General features: G+C 44.1%; 1 protein-coding gene across 1 annotated transcript; it reads right to left on the bottom strand.

Annotated features, from left to right (window-relative positions):
• Nucleotides 1-1,010: 1,010 nt before the first annotated feature.
• Nucleotides 1,011-16,178, bottom strand: aass (aminoadipate-semialdehyde synthase; the record flags this gene model as incomplete). Its single annotated transcript, NM_001124530.1, is given in 24 exon segments — nucleotides 1,011-2,255; nucleotides 2,416-2,592; nucleotides 2,814-2,902; nucleotides 5,675-5,790; nucleotides 5,880-5,975; nucleotides 6,110-6,277; nucleotides 6,399-6,539; nucleotides 6,814-6,922; nucleotides 7,226-7,336; nucleotides 7,452-7,581; nucleotides 7,836-7,957; nucleotides 10,166-10,233; nucleotides 10,651-10,710; nucleotides 11,191-11,302; nucleotides 11,693-11,815; nucleotides 12,066-12,214; nucleotides 12,707-12,834; nucleotides 12,973-13,051; nucleotides 13,214-13,360; nucleotides 13,441-13,508; nucleotides 13,871-13,955; nucleotides 14,470-14,646; nucleotides 15,077-15,307; nucleotides 16,108-16,178. Coding segments are annotated over 23 exon segments (2,793 nt in total). The 3' UTR covers nucleotides 1,011-2,136.
• Between the last annotated feature and the right edge of the window lie 1,050 nt (nucleotides 16,179-17,228).

The following is a 17,228-nucleotide window of genomic DNA, read 5'->3' as shown; positions in this document are numbered from 1 at the left end:
ATGGAAGACATACAAGACCACTGATAATCTCCCTCGATCTGGGGCTTCACGCAAGATCTCACCCTGTGGGGTCAAAATGATCACAAGAACGGTGAGCAAAAATCCCAGAACCACACGGGGGGGACCTAGTGAATGACCTGCAGAGAGCTGGGACCAAAGTAACAAAGCCTACCATCAGCAAGGGCATTGTAGATGAAACGTGGCTGGGTCTTTCAGCATGACAATGATCCCAAACACACCGCAACGAAGGAGTGGCTTCGTAAGAGGCATTTCAAGGTCCTGGAGTGGCCTAGCCAGTCTCCAGATCTCAACCCCATAGAAAATCTTTGGAGGGAGTTGAAAGTCCGTGTTGCCCAGCAACAGCCCCAAAACATCACTGCTCTAGAGGAGATCTGCATGGAGGAATGGGCCAAAATACCAGCAACAGTGTGTGAAAACCTTGTGAAGACTTACAGAAAACGTTTGACCTCTGTCATTGCCAACAAAGGGTATATAACAAAGTATTGAGATAAACTTTTGTTATTGACCAAATACTTATTTTCCACCATAATTTGCAAATATATTCATAAAAAATCCTACAATGTGATTTTCTGAATTTGTTTTCTCATTTTGTCTGTCATAGTTGAAGTGTACCTATGATGAAAATTACAGGCCTCACATCTTTTTAAGTGGGAGAACTTGCACAATTGGTGGCTGACTAAATACTTTTTTGCCCCACTGTATAGTGTTATTGACTGTACTTGTGTTTATGTGTAACTCTTGTTTCTGTCGCACTGCTTTGCTTCATCTTGGGCAGGTCACAGCTGTAAATGAGAACTTGTTCTCAACTGGCCTACCTGGTTAAATAACTTTTTTTTTTATAGATAGGTGTACCTAATAAACTGGCCACTGACTCTGTACTTGTTTATCTGTATCAATAGAATGATAGATTATATTGGTCAATATAATCTATTTGCTTAAATAGGCATCTCAATCTTACATTTCAACCATGTAATTACGCAGAAACAATATGTTGCAGCACTGGAGACCATTTATATCCAATCCAGAAAATAAATACACTTGGATATTTTACTCAACAAATAGTGTTTGGGATCTTTAAATAGGATTCAACATAAATCTTTTTTGTTCTTAAAATATATCTGCACACTACTTAAAATGAATTTTACACAAATACAGTAGATTGATTTAAAACTATTGCCCGAAAATGAGACATGGTAGGTATGGTTGACCGGTGATGCAGGTCATTGAGTAAAAAAGTAAAACAGTTCTTTTTTAATTCAGAGGCTCTTGGTGAGTTACTAGAACTACTTGTTCTTATGAGCAAGCTGTCCAGGCTACGGTATTATATTAGTGCTGTTCACTCGCAAACTTATTCACTGGTCTTTCTTTGAGCAGGTACTGTACACTCCTGATATTTCTAGCATCTTGATTGTCTTGAGTGTCATCTACAATGAGCAGATAACCAAATCAATATGTAAAGATCAGCAGAACTGTGCAGCAGCTGATCAACATCAGGAAAAGCATACGTTACGGTCAAGGACAGACGAGACGCTTTAGCTTAGAAGGTCTGTGCAGATTACAGGATCGTTGTGTTATAACGACACTCAGGGAGTTGTGGTTCTCCAGGTAAAGAATGGTATGGCCTTAATTAAAAAGCAGCAAAGTGCTTGGAAACTGTTCACATACAACCTAATGGTTCTATTTGACACAAAGTAGATTGCTTGTTTCAAAAGCATCCAGAATTCAGGGTGCATCTCAATAGCCACAACTAGCTTCCCCTCATATCCTGTCCTCCTGAGGATTTCTACCATATTGCCTTCCCCCACCCTGCCTTCTCAGATCAGCACAGATGAAAGACAGGAGACAAACGAAGAAAGTAACTTGAGACTATTGAGATGCATCCCGTTTCTCTGTAGCCTGGTACCCAGCCACTGATTGGCTGTATATCACATGGTGTTGCGTTACGACTAAAATAGCTTCCTTTCTTCATCTCCTTCCCTTTAACTGCACTGTTCTGTAAGAATTGAAATGAAGAATAAAAAATGTGGGGTCTTTTTTGGGGATCAGTGCAGATGGAGGAGGATGCCAGGAAAGGAAACAAACACTATTGGGACACTGCCGATGACTCATGAGTTACTACTCTTGGATGGTGCTTTTCGAGGTGAACTTGAGGCCCTCCTCCTGCAGTCTCTTCAGTGCCGGTCCATAGATGTCCTTAGTCATTGGCACCACCAGTCCCTTCGTACGGATTTCTCCTGCAGATTGAAAGTCAGTTCAAACTTACATGTTAGGGTTGTACATTTATCTTTAGCAAAATGACAGGTTCTCTGGTGGTGGAATAAGTGTGTCATACTCAGTAAAGCCTAATCAACAACTCGGGCATGACACATGCAATAAGAATAATACACTACTGACCGTCCAGCACCATGCGAGCAGCGATGGCTGCAGGGTAACCCACGGTCTTGGCCATGGCAGAGAAGCCGTTGGAGTCTCCATAGACCACCAGGCTGATGTGCTTGGTCTCCAGCTCGCCTGTAGAGTGACGCAGGCCCACGTCGTTCCTCATGATAATCATGTCCCGCTCACCTTCATCTGAAGGAGAGGATAAAGGACACAGTAATAGAAAGTAGAGAGAAATAATTACTATGGCTGTGTTTACACAGCCAGCCCAATTGTAATATTTTTTACACTAATTTTGACCAATCACATCAGATATTTCTCAGAGCTGATGTGATTGGTCAAGAGACCAACTGGAGAAAAAAAAAATCTAAATTGGGTAAAGAAGAAGGTAGTAGTGACATTTCTTCTCTTACCAAAGGAGAGCCTGGCCTCTAAGTGCTTAGCCAGTGACGCCAGCACAGTCTCTGCATGGGGAACAGCCTCCTTACTCAGCATCCCAAACCTGAACACACACACAATTAAGAACTATATGGCAAAGATGTGAGTACAAAGTCCATGCAACTAAACAATCAGGCTATACCAATATGCTTATTGAATCCTATATCTACCTGAAGTATCTAGGGGGGGTAAGGGATGTGTAGTATCTAGGGGACTAGAGACTGATAAGTATCTAGGGGGGGGGGGTAAAGGATGTAGTATCTAGGTGGGGTAGGGGATGTATAGTATCTAGGGGACTAGGGGCTGATAAGTATCTAGGGGGGGTAAGGGATGTGTAGTACCTAGGGGGGGTAAGGGATGTGTAGTATCTAGGGGACTAGGAGCTGATAAGTATCTAGGGGGTGTAAGGGATGTGTAGTATCTAGGAGCTGATATAGTTGAAATCAGAAGTTTACAAACACTTAGGTTGGAGTCATTAAACCCCGTTTTTCAACCACTCCACACATTTCTTGTTAAGAAACTATTGTTTTGGCAAGTCGGTTAGGACATCTACTTTGTGCATGACACAAGTAATTTTTCCAACAACTGTTTACATACAGATTATTTCACTGTATCACAATTCCAGTGGGCCAGAAGTTTACATACACTAAGTTGACTGTGCCTTTAAACAGCTTGGAAAATTCCAGAAAATGTCATGGCTTTCTTTGGAAGCTTCTGATAAGCTAATTGACATAATTTCAGTCAATTGGAGGTGTACCTGTGGATGTATTTCAAGGCCTACCTTGGGAGCAATTTCCAAATGCCTGAAGGTACCACGTTCATTTGTACAAACAATAGTCACCAAGTATAAACACCATGGAACCACGCAGCCGTCATACCGCTCAGGAAGGAGACGCGTTCTGTCTCCTTGAGATGAACGTACTTTGGTGCGAAAAGTGCAAATCAATCCCAGAACAACAGCAAAGGACCTTGTGAATATGCTGGAGGAAACAGGTACAAAAGTATCTATATCCACATTAAAATGAGTCCTATATCGACATAACCTGAAAGGCCGCTCAGCAAGGAAGAAGCCACTGCTCAATCCTACAGAAAATGTGTGGGCAGAACTGATAAAGCGTGTGTGAGCAAGGAGGCCTACAAACCTGACTCAGTTACATCAGCTCTGTCAGTCGGAATGGCCCAAAATTCACCCAACTTATTGTGGGAAGCTTGTGGAAGGCTACCCGAAACATTTGACCCAAGTTAAACAATTTAAAAAGGCAATGCTATGGGGGGGGGGGGGGGGAGTGGCTGATACACGGTATATACAAAAGTATGTGAACACCCTTTCGAATGAGTGGATTCAGCTACTTCAACCACACCAATTGCTGACAGGTTTATAAAATAGAGCACACTGCCATCGCCATAGACAAACATTGGCAGTAGAATGGCCTTACTGAAGAGCTCAATGACTTTCAACGTGGCACCATCCAACAAGTCAGTTCGTCAAATTTATACCCTGCTCAACTGTAAGCGCTATTATTGTGAAGTGGAAACATCTAGGAGCAACAACGGCTCAGCCGCAAAGTGGTAGGCCACACAAGCTCACAGAACAGGATCGGCGAGTGCTCAAGCGCATAGCTCGTCTGCAACACTTACTACCGAGTTCCAAATTGCCTCTGGAAGCAACGTCAGCACAAGAACTGTTCGTCGGGAGCATCATGAAATGGATTTCCATGTCCGAGCAGCCGCACAAGCCTAAGATCACCATGCATATCGCCAGGTGTTGGCTGGAGTGGTGTAAAGCTCACCGCAATTGGACTCTGGAACAGTGGAATCGCGTTCTCTGGAGTGATGAATCACACTTCACCATCTGGCAGTCCGACTGACGAATCTGAGTTTGGCGAATGCTAGGAGAACGCTACGTGCCCCAATGCATAGTGCCAACTATAAAGTTTGGTGTAGGAGGAATAATCGTCTGGGGCTGTTTTTCATGGTTTGGGCTAGGCCCTTTAGTTCCAATTGAAGGGAAAACTTAATGCTACAGCATACAATGACATTTTAGACAATTCTGTGCTTCCAATTGTGTGGTAACAGTTTGGGAAGGCCCTTTCCTGTTTCAGCATGACAATGTCCTGTGCACAAAGCGAGGTCCATACAGAAATGGTTTGTTGAGATTGGTGTGTAAGAACTTTACTGGCCTGTACAGAGCACTGACCTCAACCCCATCGAACACCTTTGGGATAAATTGGGCCGACTGTGAGCCAGGCCTAATATCCCAACATCAGTGCCCGACCTCTAATGCTCTTGTGGCTGAATTTAATCAAGTCTCCACAGCAATGTTCCAACATTAGTGGAAAGCCTTCCCAGAAGAAGGGAGGCTGTTATAGTAGCAAAGGGGGGACCAACTCCATATTAATGACCATGATTTTGGAATGAGATGTTCACATACTTTTGGTCATGTAGTGTAAGTATCTAGGGGGGTAGGGTAGGGGATGTGTGGTACCTAAGGGATGTGTCGTACACCTGGGGGGGGGGGGGGGGGGGGGGGGGGGGGGGGGGGGGGGGGGGGGTGTGTAGTATCTAGGGGGGGTAGGGGATGTATAGTATCTAGGGGGGGTAGGGGGTGTATAGTATCTAGGGGGGAGGTAGGAGATGTATAGTATCTAGGGGGGAGGTAGGAGATGTATAGTATCTAGGGGGAGGTAGGGGATGTATAGTATCTAGGGGGGGTAGGGGATGTGTAGTATCTAGGGGGGGTAGGGGATGTGTAGTATCTAGGGGGGGTAGGGCATGTGTGATGATATGGATGTCATGCATATACAGTGTATGGCTATGGTGAGGACAAGGGCCTCACCATTTGAGTGTTTCCATTTTGAAGGGGTCTTGGCCGATGCGGTCGTAAACAGCTCCCTCGAAGGCCTTGTCAGAGGTGGAGGGGTGCAGGCCAATCTGGTTACACAGCAGCTCTTTCTGTTGTACAGGGAAAAGACAGAATATGGGTAAAGAACCGCCCAAGAGGCATGAGCTGGTAATAAAGTTGTTATAAGCAGGATTCTTACCCAGGAGACAGGAGCGGAGGTGTGCTTCAGCATGGGGCAGGGGTCAGTGTTGATAAGACCCAGCTTCACAAAGCCACTCATGGCCTTGGAGAAACCCTGGTGGACAAGACACAGAATTTACTGACCACTGAATCAGACAGGAGGAAAGAATAGCAGTGTTGCAATGTTAGCAGCACCATGCTCCAACCAATTAGAACCACATTGTTGTAGAGGTCAGTGGCAGTACCTACCTTGAAGCGGAGTGTTCCTCTGATGAGTGTGTGGGCTGACTCGATGCCGTACTGTTCTGAGTATTTGGTGCTGTCGCGGTTGGGGAAGCCCTCTAGGTTGAAGCCGGGCAGGAAGTCCATGGGAGAAGTGGATTCCATCAGAGTGCCGCCCGCTGGGATGCTCACCACCTGGGAACAGAGGATGAAGTTACCCCAGAACACTGATCTAAGGTCAGCTTTGCGTCACTAACCCTTATGGTTCAGGTTAAGTTTTTGGGGAGGATAAGCTGATTCTAGATGGCCACTGTACCTCGTTGTCCTTGAGGAAGATGGCAGGGCTGATGGTATTGAGGAGGACTCCATATGGACTCCAGCTGAATTTGTAGCGCAGAGGATTGTCTGAGCATTCTGGTGCAGGGAGTCCACCACAGAATGAACTGTATGACTCAATCTAAGGAGATACACGTAAATGGCTTTACAACATAATTTACACATAGACATCTACCCAATGTTGTCAACACGGTCATATTTACATCAAACAATGTACAAATCAAAGACACCGTTTCAATCTGTTGGGCCCGCAATCAATAATGTTGCCAAGGAAACTGACATACGCTCAATCAATCATTATGTACAGCCCCACAATCACCCAAACACTTCCTCTCAAAATCACAAACCACTCAAACATATAGCTTCTGTCACAATCTTCCTCACGTTTCACTTACAGTGCAGCCGTCCGCCTTGGCTTGGTCGATGCACTCCATAGCCAGCATGTGGTCGATGCCAGGGTCCAGGCCCATCTCATTCACTATGGTGATGCCAGCTTCCTCAGCACTGAAGGGAAACACACACAAAAAACCCATTCAGCCACACCGGCCCCACATGGAGCCAATACACTTGACTACTAGATTATCCGGGCTAATGCCATGCCAAGTAATTAGGTCAAGTGTCTTGGTGCCTGCCTGCCTGTAGTTTACATTATGTCAACTGAGTATCAAATAGCCCACTGTTAGCATCAAGACAAGATAAAAACACATTTTACCATTAAATCTCCACTTCTACATAGATATGTTTTCCCTAACACCACCCCTCTCGCTCATACTTTAAAACCCAGAGGAATCTCCTCTTCTCCCCTACCTCTGTTGGAGGTCCTTCATGGCTGGACTCAGGTAGCTGGCTGTCACCATGTTTACCTTCTTGTTGATGCAGTGTTTGGCGATCACAGGATGATACCCGTACGGCAGCATACTGAGGGCATAAACAGCACAGTACATGTGACAATGACACACTCACTGCACATTCACCTCAGGTGTGTGTGTGTGTGTGTGTGTGTGTGTGTGTGTGTGTGTGTGTGTGTGTGTACCTAATTACTAGGTCATGGTCTTTGACCAGGGACTCCAGATGACCCTCCTGACTGGTGACATCCAGCATGACAGGGATCGTGTTGGGGTATTTCCCTGCCAGCTCCTCTGCCTGGGTCAACAACACTGATGCTAAAACACAAAAAGACATGGACAACAGCTGTGAGATAGATGGGAGGAGTGAAAGATGAGTGAAATTTAAAGCTGAAAACAAAAAAAAAGGGGCCAGGGCTTGAGCCGAGGCACCCTTTACATTTAAGTAAGTAATTGGAGATGTACACAGAATAGATTGCATCTAGTTAAACATTTAAATAATGAATTCATCATCAGCTGGGTATTTGTGAATATAGTGGGAACAGTGTAACATTTCCTTTTCAGAGGCTTACCAACAGTGATTTGAGTCCCTGGGTCCCGGGTGAGGTACTCAATGACAGGGCCCGACACGTAACCTGAACCCAGTAGTAGCACTCGCTTCATTCCACTCCTCTTCATGATCTTGGCTTGCTCACTGAGGGGATGTGGGGTTATACAGTGTGAGCACAGAATAAAGTTTATTTCTCACACACATAATGATTAGCTGAAGCAATCTTGCTCAGAGTTAGAACCAGTGATGTGCTTACCAAGCAGAGATGGGGATGTGGGTGGGCAATAAAATTAATTTAATATAAATCATCCACAGTTTTAATTGCATCCTCATAAGAAATTACTACTTAACAACCAATCGGGGGAGGGGGGGGGACAAAATATTACAAGAGGGAGTTCCCCCAACCACATCACACACTAAAAATGAAAGACTAAGATTTTTTTGTAAACCAAGCTGATGCACTGTGGTGAAGTATATTAAAATCAAAACTAAAATGGGATTCAATCAATGAAATGTATTTAAATTTTAAAAAACAGGGTGATCAGCAAATACTCAGCAAAATGTGATTCAAACACAGACATGAAATTAAAATTAAAACCGGATGATTCCACTACTGGCCACCATACAGTCCAAAGGTCACCATGGCAGCCTCTTCTATCAAACAGTAACCTGCAGAATCAGCAGCACTCTCTCCCCCAATACCCCCTCCCCCACAGAATCCAATTGGCAGCCTCAGCCTAATTGGACGTGACACTGTAAATGTGCACAAGAGTACGTAGAGCCGGCACGTGGTCCGGCAAGCCATCCACTGACAATGGAGAGGGTGGCCTCTAATTAAAAAATAGACGGGGGATTCCCCTCAGGAGCATATTTGCCTCAAGTGTACATATCTTAAGAGCAATACCCAATCAGAGGGATTCAAAGACTTAAGATCCTGAGACATGGCTTGTCTAGAGAGGTGAATGTGTAAGGTCAACGCATCAACCAAAAACCACTCAAAATGGTATGAAACGGAAGCCTTGCTCTTAGTATCATCATTATGAAGAAGGGATTGCCACCATTTCTAGTTGTACTCTCTCTCCAGGACTGACCATGCTTGAAGAGGCTTGAGCGTGGTGGCCTTTGAGTGATCATTTTGAACACAAGGTGCTCATCTGGGTCATGGTTCAGTCAGGGTGAAACTATGTCAGTGTGAAGATAAACCATGAACAAATTCTCAGACCAGAGCAAACCATCTTTCTCTAGCTACTTGTTAAGACAACCTTGAAAAGGGCACAATACATGAATACAGTAGTCTAAGAAAGCTTCTTTAGAAAAGAGCTACAATGTTTAAGAAAGCAAAGTCTATGTGAAAAGAACAAGGGAGATAAGAGTCCTCTTTTTGCATGCAAGTTTATATTTGATTAGTAAACAAATATTTTGGTTAAAAACATAAGTTAATATGATTGATGGTGGAAGATTTTCAAATTTCGCAAACAGAGGGAACAATGAACGGAAATGGGATGATTTTCTTGTTTGCATGACAAAATGAAGGGACAGGACAGAGGGGGGTGTTTTAGAATGAGAAGAGACTTGTCTACCCACGAAAGAGCCCCTCAGTGAGAGAGAGAACTCCTGCACCTCAGTAGAAGTGGCTGCAGCGGCATGTTAGCCATGCAAGGTGTTAGGGCGGGGGTAGACTGGTACACACCAGCACACCGTGAGAGCACTGTGCAAGGACAGAACAACAAGGTGAGGGTTAGTGGAAACTCCGGCAGATGGCACATGATGGCTTGTAGCGAAATGCCCTGAGTCTGGGGCAAGATAGAGCTTTCCCTGCTGGGTGGAAGACATTATACCCTAAAGCCTGAGCTCGACAATGAGGGAGGGGGAAAGCTACAAATAGCAGCTATTAAGCACATAATGCGTCTATTATGTTGCTCACTAGGTATGCTATGCTAATGCTATGTCGTAGACTACAGTTTGTAGCAGATGTCAAATTTTACACCTACTGAATGTTTTACCTGTAAAGGAATCTTTAGAGATGTCTTTCTTAGATTGGCATCATTACCTCCATGTGACAAGCATATTTACCAAAGCAATTTCCGATTTATTTATTAGAAAACACAAAGCCAACAACATGAAGCTTACCGAACTAGCATTCAATTGTACAGAAACTGCATTCTCAGATCAGTTAACATAAATGCTGTTTAACTGTTATAACATTAAAGAAAGCACATTCAAATCTCAAGGGCTTCAACAGTAAAATCGGTTTTGTTATAACAGCCACACAAAATCATCCTGAAAACACACAAGACATTTAAACAAGAAATCCATTCTCAAACCACTAGATATATTGACATGCAATCTTACCTTCGTTGACGAAGATCTTCAATGTACTCAAACTTTGGGGTAAGCTTTCCTTCTGACGTTATCACAGCCTTCAATGGAGGAAAGATTAACAAAACATTTTAAAGTCCAATGTCTTAAAAAATAAATAAAAATGTACAAATATGCCATAACTGACCAACATAATAAATGTCTGACAAAACAAGTTTGTGTCTATTGCGCGACTACAGCACGTCACATGACAACTGTAGTCCAAAAGGTCAAATGAAAAACATGTTTAGAGATTGTAAACGCTCCTGAAATCAACATACTTCAGCGTAAAACACACAATGCAGCCAACAACAAGATCTCGGTTAGCTATTATCGCAATGCAAGAGCAAATCTTTTCATAACTAGTTTCCGGTAAAGCTGCATCTAGGTTTCAAGACCATAGCCTTTTCGTTCATGATGCAAAAATGATTGAGTAAGAGGGATGTGTGTGTGTGTGTGTGTGTGTGTGAGATACTCACATCCCTAACTTGAGGTGAGAAGTCCTCTTCTTCAAGAGGTCTGGTGGCATCGGAGAGCAGCTGAGGAAGACAGAACCGGGAAGTAGTTAATTCTGCAAAGAACAGAATTCCCCATAAGCAGCCATCACTGGCAAGCAGTGGCAGCTACAGTGTGGGGTCGTCACTAGTTACCACAGCCACAAAGTCTGAATTATGGCTAAACCCTGCCTATTTCTACAATTTCTTCTTAAAATCTGATTTTAAACGCAAAACCAACCCTAACGTAAACCACACTGCTTACCTTATGCCTAACCTTAAATTAAGAACAAAAAAAGCACATTTTTGTTTTCATACACTTGTACAATAGAGACCATTTACATTTTTGTGGCCGTGGTAACTAGCGACAAGTAATCAGTGGCAGCTACAGTGCGGTAAGCTGGAACGGACAAGCTTAACCTGAGATGCTGTTGTGTGCTTGTATGGCTGCATTCCACACTTAGACAACCCTCTCCCCAAACAAACTAACGGAGCAGTGCACCTTACCCCAGCAGCTGGTCTTACCATCTCCCAAATGTAGGGAAAGAGGCGGTCTCCGAAATACTCAGTGGCTTCAATGGGGAGCTGGGCAGGAAGGTTATCAATAGAGCACATGAGGATACCTGTGCCCTCCACGCTGGAAAGACACAATCAAAGATGATCAGATAATATGCAAGGCCTGGTGGGAGTACATTATGTATGGGTGTTTGTACCAATGACTGTATGTGAATGGACAATGCCATCGATCACAGGACATTCATTCCTATGTGAAGACTCAATAGTGCATTGAAGCCAAATTAAGTCTTAAGATGGCCTTTCATGGAGACCTAACATGCAGTTTGAGCTACTCCAGTTCAAGGACATACATCTGGTGTATTAGAAGCAATTATTTGTACCACCATTGTCTTTAAAAATTTAAATTCACACGAAGATTGACATTTTCCCCTTCACTATAAATGTACCGCGGTCGGCCTTTAACTTCCATGGCGTCAATGAGAGGGGGCAGTCATTCTCCCCTGGTCTGTACCTGTCGTGGTCTATGTGCTGGTCCGCATCGTACATACAGAAGGGCTTATCGATGGAGGTGCACTCAGTCATGAACTCAATAGAGCCGCCCATGTCGGCAGATATGTCACAGATCGCCAGGAGCCTGAGGAAAAAGAAAGACAGGAAGTAATGAGGGAAGATAAGAAAAGAGGTAGAGTCCATATCAGATTTAATCAGCCAGTCGGGTCACGGTGACTGCACTCCACACTCTTTGGTTGAGTTCCCATAGAACGTAAACATTATTGAAGATAAGCATTGACTTTTGACCGCAAACACCTATAGCGGGCTTCTGACTAAGATAGTCCCCGTCCTTATCGCAAATCCAATTGCTCAGCTGATTACCTGGAACTTACTTGTGTGGTAGCTCTGGCCATCCCTCCGTAGCGGCGGCGGAGGGCTTGACGTGCGTCAGGAGCCTCTGGGCGTCCAGCCGCCTGAGGAGCCGCGGTGTCTGGGGGTCCCAGTAGATGCCGTTGATCAGGCACGTGGTGTAGGGCGCCACCTGAGGCCAGGAGGACAAAAAGCAGGCAGAGTCATTGTCAATGCAATTGTTTCCACTACTTCTCCCACACTGCCACTGCTACCACTATGGCCGCTGCCGCCACCGCTATGGCTGTTGCCGCAGCTGCTACCACATCAACCTAAACCAATTCTACCACCACTGACAACTAGTCTTCCACATATCTGCAAAACATATTGACAAGACATTAACAAACCCAGTTCAACAACCTACCATCTACATAATCATATTTGACATCTCATCTTGTTCAGGGTGGTCACCCACTGACAGACTAGAAGCCAATATAACCTGTGTTTTGCAATAGGAGAAAATGCTGGGCCCCCCATTTCCCCTATGAGTGCTTAGTGAGCCAATCAGCTCAGGCTTCAGACAGAGCAGTGTGACTGTGTCAAAGGGCTCGCAGCTCCTGGCTGAGCAGCAGGAACAGGTGAACTTACTGAACTGGTTGCGACAGAAAGGCAGAGGCAGACTCACACTGGTTCTAAAGTGCGATGTGTACAGTTCCGGGTGATACTCGTACTCCAGGGGGTCATAAACACCATCACTCTTCCTCATCAGATGGTGGTGACGACTCAGAACGGTGGCGTACACTCGGGACATGTCTGAAACCAGAGAGACGGAGATAGCAGTGTCACACAGTGAACATTAAACAGAACACATTAATTAATATGATAATACATATCATATGCATGAAATATAGAATATGCAAATGCACCCCATCAGAAATGGGGATGTAGTACCTCCAGTTTGAGACACGTCTTTTAGCTCATGAGGCTCCACGTATTCTACAGGAAGCTCATTGATGATATCTTGTGCACCCTACATTATAGGAGAAAGTAGTTGAAGATAAGGTATGCATTCCCATGTTGTAGAATTCACTTATCACTGACCTTCCTAACACCTTTATCTACTTGTATGAACAGGTTGTGTTTGGTGATGGTTTAGTCATAGTTTGTCTTGGGTTACACTAGGTCTACCTACCTTGGAGACATTGCCTGTTCCGGTGAAGACAAAAGTCACTGGGCCGATGGACTTGGGCATGAGGCCCATGGAGATCTCGTACCCACAATCCCTCACTGCCTGGATGGCCTGGCTGACATTCCTGTAGTTATGGGCCATACCGATGTGCTGTGACACAGGAAGTGATGGCAAAGGTTCAGTGGAGGAAGCATTGAAATTACATGGACTCCACTGGGTCAAATCCTTACCATAAAAGGAGTGTGGTGTCCCAACGCCAGAAAACGAAGTCCCAAACCATGCAAAATATTGATCATTCCTGTAAGGAAGAATTTAGAAAAAGGGAAACAAAGTAGGAACACTGCTTTGATAATAGATGTTGGACAAAAGGGCATTTGAAAATAGGGATACATACGGGTAAAATGGGTAAATTCAGCTAGTGTTAATATTTTATTATTTACAATGGTGCCCTCAGGACAACAATACAAAATGTAGATTTACCAAGATCAGTACGGACTAGTGGAACCTCAAGAGCTAATCATCTCTGAGAACAGGTTTGGTGTGTAAACAACGCAAAAGCACGAGGCAAAAAGAAATTGAGGTGTTCTACACGATCTTTGGAATTAGAAACACATCGGGTGACTGACACCTGTATTCTTGGGTTGTCGGACAAAAGTATACCTGCAACGCCAGCCCACTGTCCGAATGCCACGATGCGGAAGCCATTGGCGTCGACCATCTTCTCATAGTCGATGAGACGCACTTCCTAGAAAGACCAGAGGATGTGAATGAACTAGTACTGGGAATTGCCAGGGACCTCACGATACGTATTGCGTTTCGATACTGTGATTTTATTGTGATTGGATGTTCCAAACATATTGCTACCTATATGTCTGCTGCAGAGGGACAAGAGACAAGTTTTGATCAGTGATGGACATTTTAAAAAAATGTTGAAAACAAATTGGCTGCCTATTTATAAAAGAAGATGGAGAACAAGCTATAAAAAAGTAAGTTTTGGTGCAGGTACAGACAACAAGCGCAAAAATAATATTGCAATATTTTCAAAACCATAAGATATCGTCAAAAATAATATCCTGATATATAACTGCATAAATGCCCCCCGCCCCCATCACTATGAATGGATGAGGCACAGCAGGTGCATCCAAACCATTATGTGAACATGCTTTTTGTTTAGGCTAGGGAACAATACCCATTGACCCAGAACAACTGTCTGACTCTTAGTTTAAGGTCGTACTTGGATAGAGCAACAACGGCCTTACCTTTTTGAGCAGGTCATCCAGTAGACCCATGTTAGCTTCCTGTGCTTTGATGGTGTGAGAGAAGAAGGCGTAGGTCTTTCTGGGATAAAGTTTCTCCTCCGGAGGACTCTTGACGCCAATGATCAACGAGGCCTCGGAAATGTCCTCGGAAATGATGGCCCCCGCTTTCTCATAATACTGAAATGAAACATACAAAAAGGTCAAAATCGTTTAGAAGCTAGTTCAGAAGACCTTTTCCAATGCCAGTTGCCAACACCTAACCAAATTGTTACATTTGTCATTCAATACACTGTTTTGTTTTATTCAGTTGCGTAAAAGTTCATACAGCAGTCCTTTGATAGTCAAATACTTTTATCTTAACCTTAATTTCAAACAATAATATGTTACATGTTGTTTACTAGACATTGGGGAGGTCCTCCTATAGTAACCAGAGACACATCACATAAACCTCATTTATAGATCACGTTGTGCAGTTTTTTCTCCTATTTTTGCTGAACATAGGCCTCCTTTGATCTCCAACCATTGGCTGTGAGCATGTTTATTCAACGGCAGTGAACACCAGCCATTGGATGTGTGTATGTTTTACCCAACAACAGTGTTCACTCACATTCTCGTGGATGGCCCTTCGGTTGGAAGGCTGGACGAGGACCTTGTGGCCAGCATGGACGATCTCTTTAACGTGGCGCGGAGCCAGGGGCGCCCGTCTCTCCCACACGTTGATGTCCTCACGCCGGATGGCCATGACGCTCTTGTGATGCTCATAGCGCCTCTGGCCACAGAGGCAGCTCCTCGTCCCTCTAGCCTGGTGTCTTAGGAGTCGCAACATGGCTATACCCCACTGCTTTAGACAAGAGTGAGAGGGACGAGCCAGTCAACAATTCAGTGATAAATGATCTGACACAAAATTAATCAGACAAAGTATGACATTCACTGCATCCAAATAGAGGAGCCCTTCAAACAGAGGCCATGTCAAATGTCTGGTTTAGTCTGCTAGGAGGCAGGTTGCACAACAGCCAGCGGAAACGCTTGGTTTAGTTCGGAAAGGCTAGAAGATTTGAACGACAGCCACACACAATGCTGATTGAATACTCTTGTCACCCATCAAATAATTAAGTCTGATTTCTGCAAGGCACCTTAACCACATTACATGATTTTTCAAAAGGTTTGATTGATAGATTAGACAATTACACAGGCCTATAGACAGCCACCTCACCCATGAGGGCTATGAAATTGGCAGACTGCACTTTTTGCGTAAGTAACCTGCAGTAGGCTAGCCCATCAGAGGAGAAACCTAAAGGACACAAAACAATAATCTAGCATGCCAACACTACCGCCAGACAACATGGAGAGAGAACGTTAGCTATTACAATTGCAATTGCACGATGGGAGCCAAAACACACTAAAATGATATACATGGATTTTCTGATGTGTAATGAGCACTAAAACCTTATCAAAACGATACATCTATATCGTCAACAGGCCTATCCGCACAGCACTCTCGTAGGCAAAATGTCCATAAGCACATTTAGACTAATGGCATCGGGTCTAACTCGACTGATAGTTCGCTAAACTAAGTAAAAGGCATTGGATACTGTAGTAAACATCGTGAGACAAACTACACATAGCATATTTACTCACCTCGAATACTCGAGGAAAGTGTAAACAAATGGCAAGTATATCTAACCCACCTTTCTATAACTAGCTAACAGTTACTTTCGCAAACAGATGTCCGATATGCAATGTGGCGGAAGTCTTTCTAGGTGCACAAAGGTAGCCTACGGTGTCGTTCAGAGGTGACAAGAATATTGCGATGTAGGCTGTGGCCTGCGGAATTCGTAGATATATATCAATCAGATGAGGTTATAATGACAGTGGCCATGCCTTACCAGTCAGTGTAATGGATGATCTGCGAGGGGAGGGGGTAACTGCTGAATCTCCCCAGATTGCTCCCACCAATCCCATCGCAACGCAAAGGATCGGCCTCTTGTCCTTGTGCTTAACTTCTTCTTCGGTGGGGTTTATCGGCGGTTGGCATCCAATGTTACCGTGCATTACCGCCACCTACTGTACTGGAGTGTGGGCAAGAGACAGGGAGAAACTAAATCCTACCAGCCAGCCCCGTTGCTCTTAAAAAATATAACAAAATACTTGAGACTATATCTAATGACGTTCTACTCAATATACTGTAGCAACCCACAGAGACAGCTGTGTGTTATGAGTTATGCTGTTAATTTGGGGAGAGGAGCACTGCAAGTTTAAGACCATGCTTAGCCATTGTTCCCTCTCTTACGTTTGGTCTTAACAAGAGATGGTCACTGTTGTTTTACACTGTGATCCTTGATTTATTTGGTGTAGGCAATGGCCAAACAGTAGCCTGTATTGAGTTGGGTTAATAAACCGTGAATTCATAAACTCAATCCTCTGTCTGGACATTTGTTCATTTATGATCTAGCCATGTCTGGACATTTGTTCATTTATGATCTAGCCAGGTCATTACAATACTCTTTAAACTCATTTCCTGTATCCCCTTCTCCCTCACTAGATCTCAGCCTCTCTCTTTCCTTCTGATACAGCCCACACTGTAGCAATACAGTACATGCTACACGGTCTCTGTTTCCTGGCAATAATCACAATTTCCTGTTGGATGCTTTCCTTTCAAAATTAAGGACTTATTCAACTGGCTGTGTCCCATCCTTAATCTTGTAAAAATCTTCTGTCCCTTCCTGCCATCCTCCCTGACTTTCCTCTGTACTTGAAGT

Source organism: Oncorhynchus mykiss, chromosome 30 (assembly GCF_013265735.2).
Source record: "Oncorhynchus mykiss isolate Arlee chromosome 30, USDA_OmykA_1.1, whole genome shotgun sequence".
Classification (NCBI taxonomy): Eukaryota; Metazoa; Chordata; class Actinopteri; order Salmoniformes; family Salmonidae; genus Oncorhynchus; species Oncorhynchus mykiss.
The sequence above is the reverse complement of the archived record's forward strand: the minus strand, read 5'-3'. Positions and strand labels throughout refer to the sequence as shown.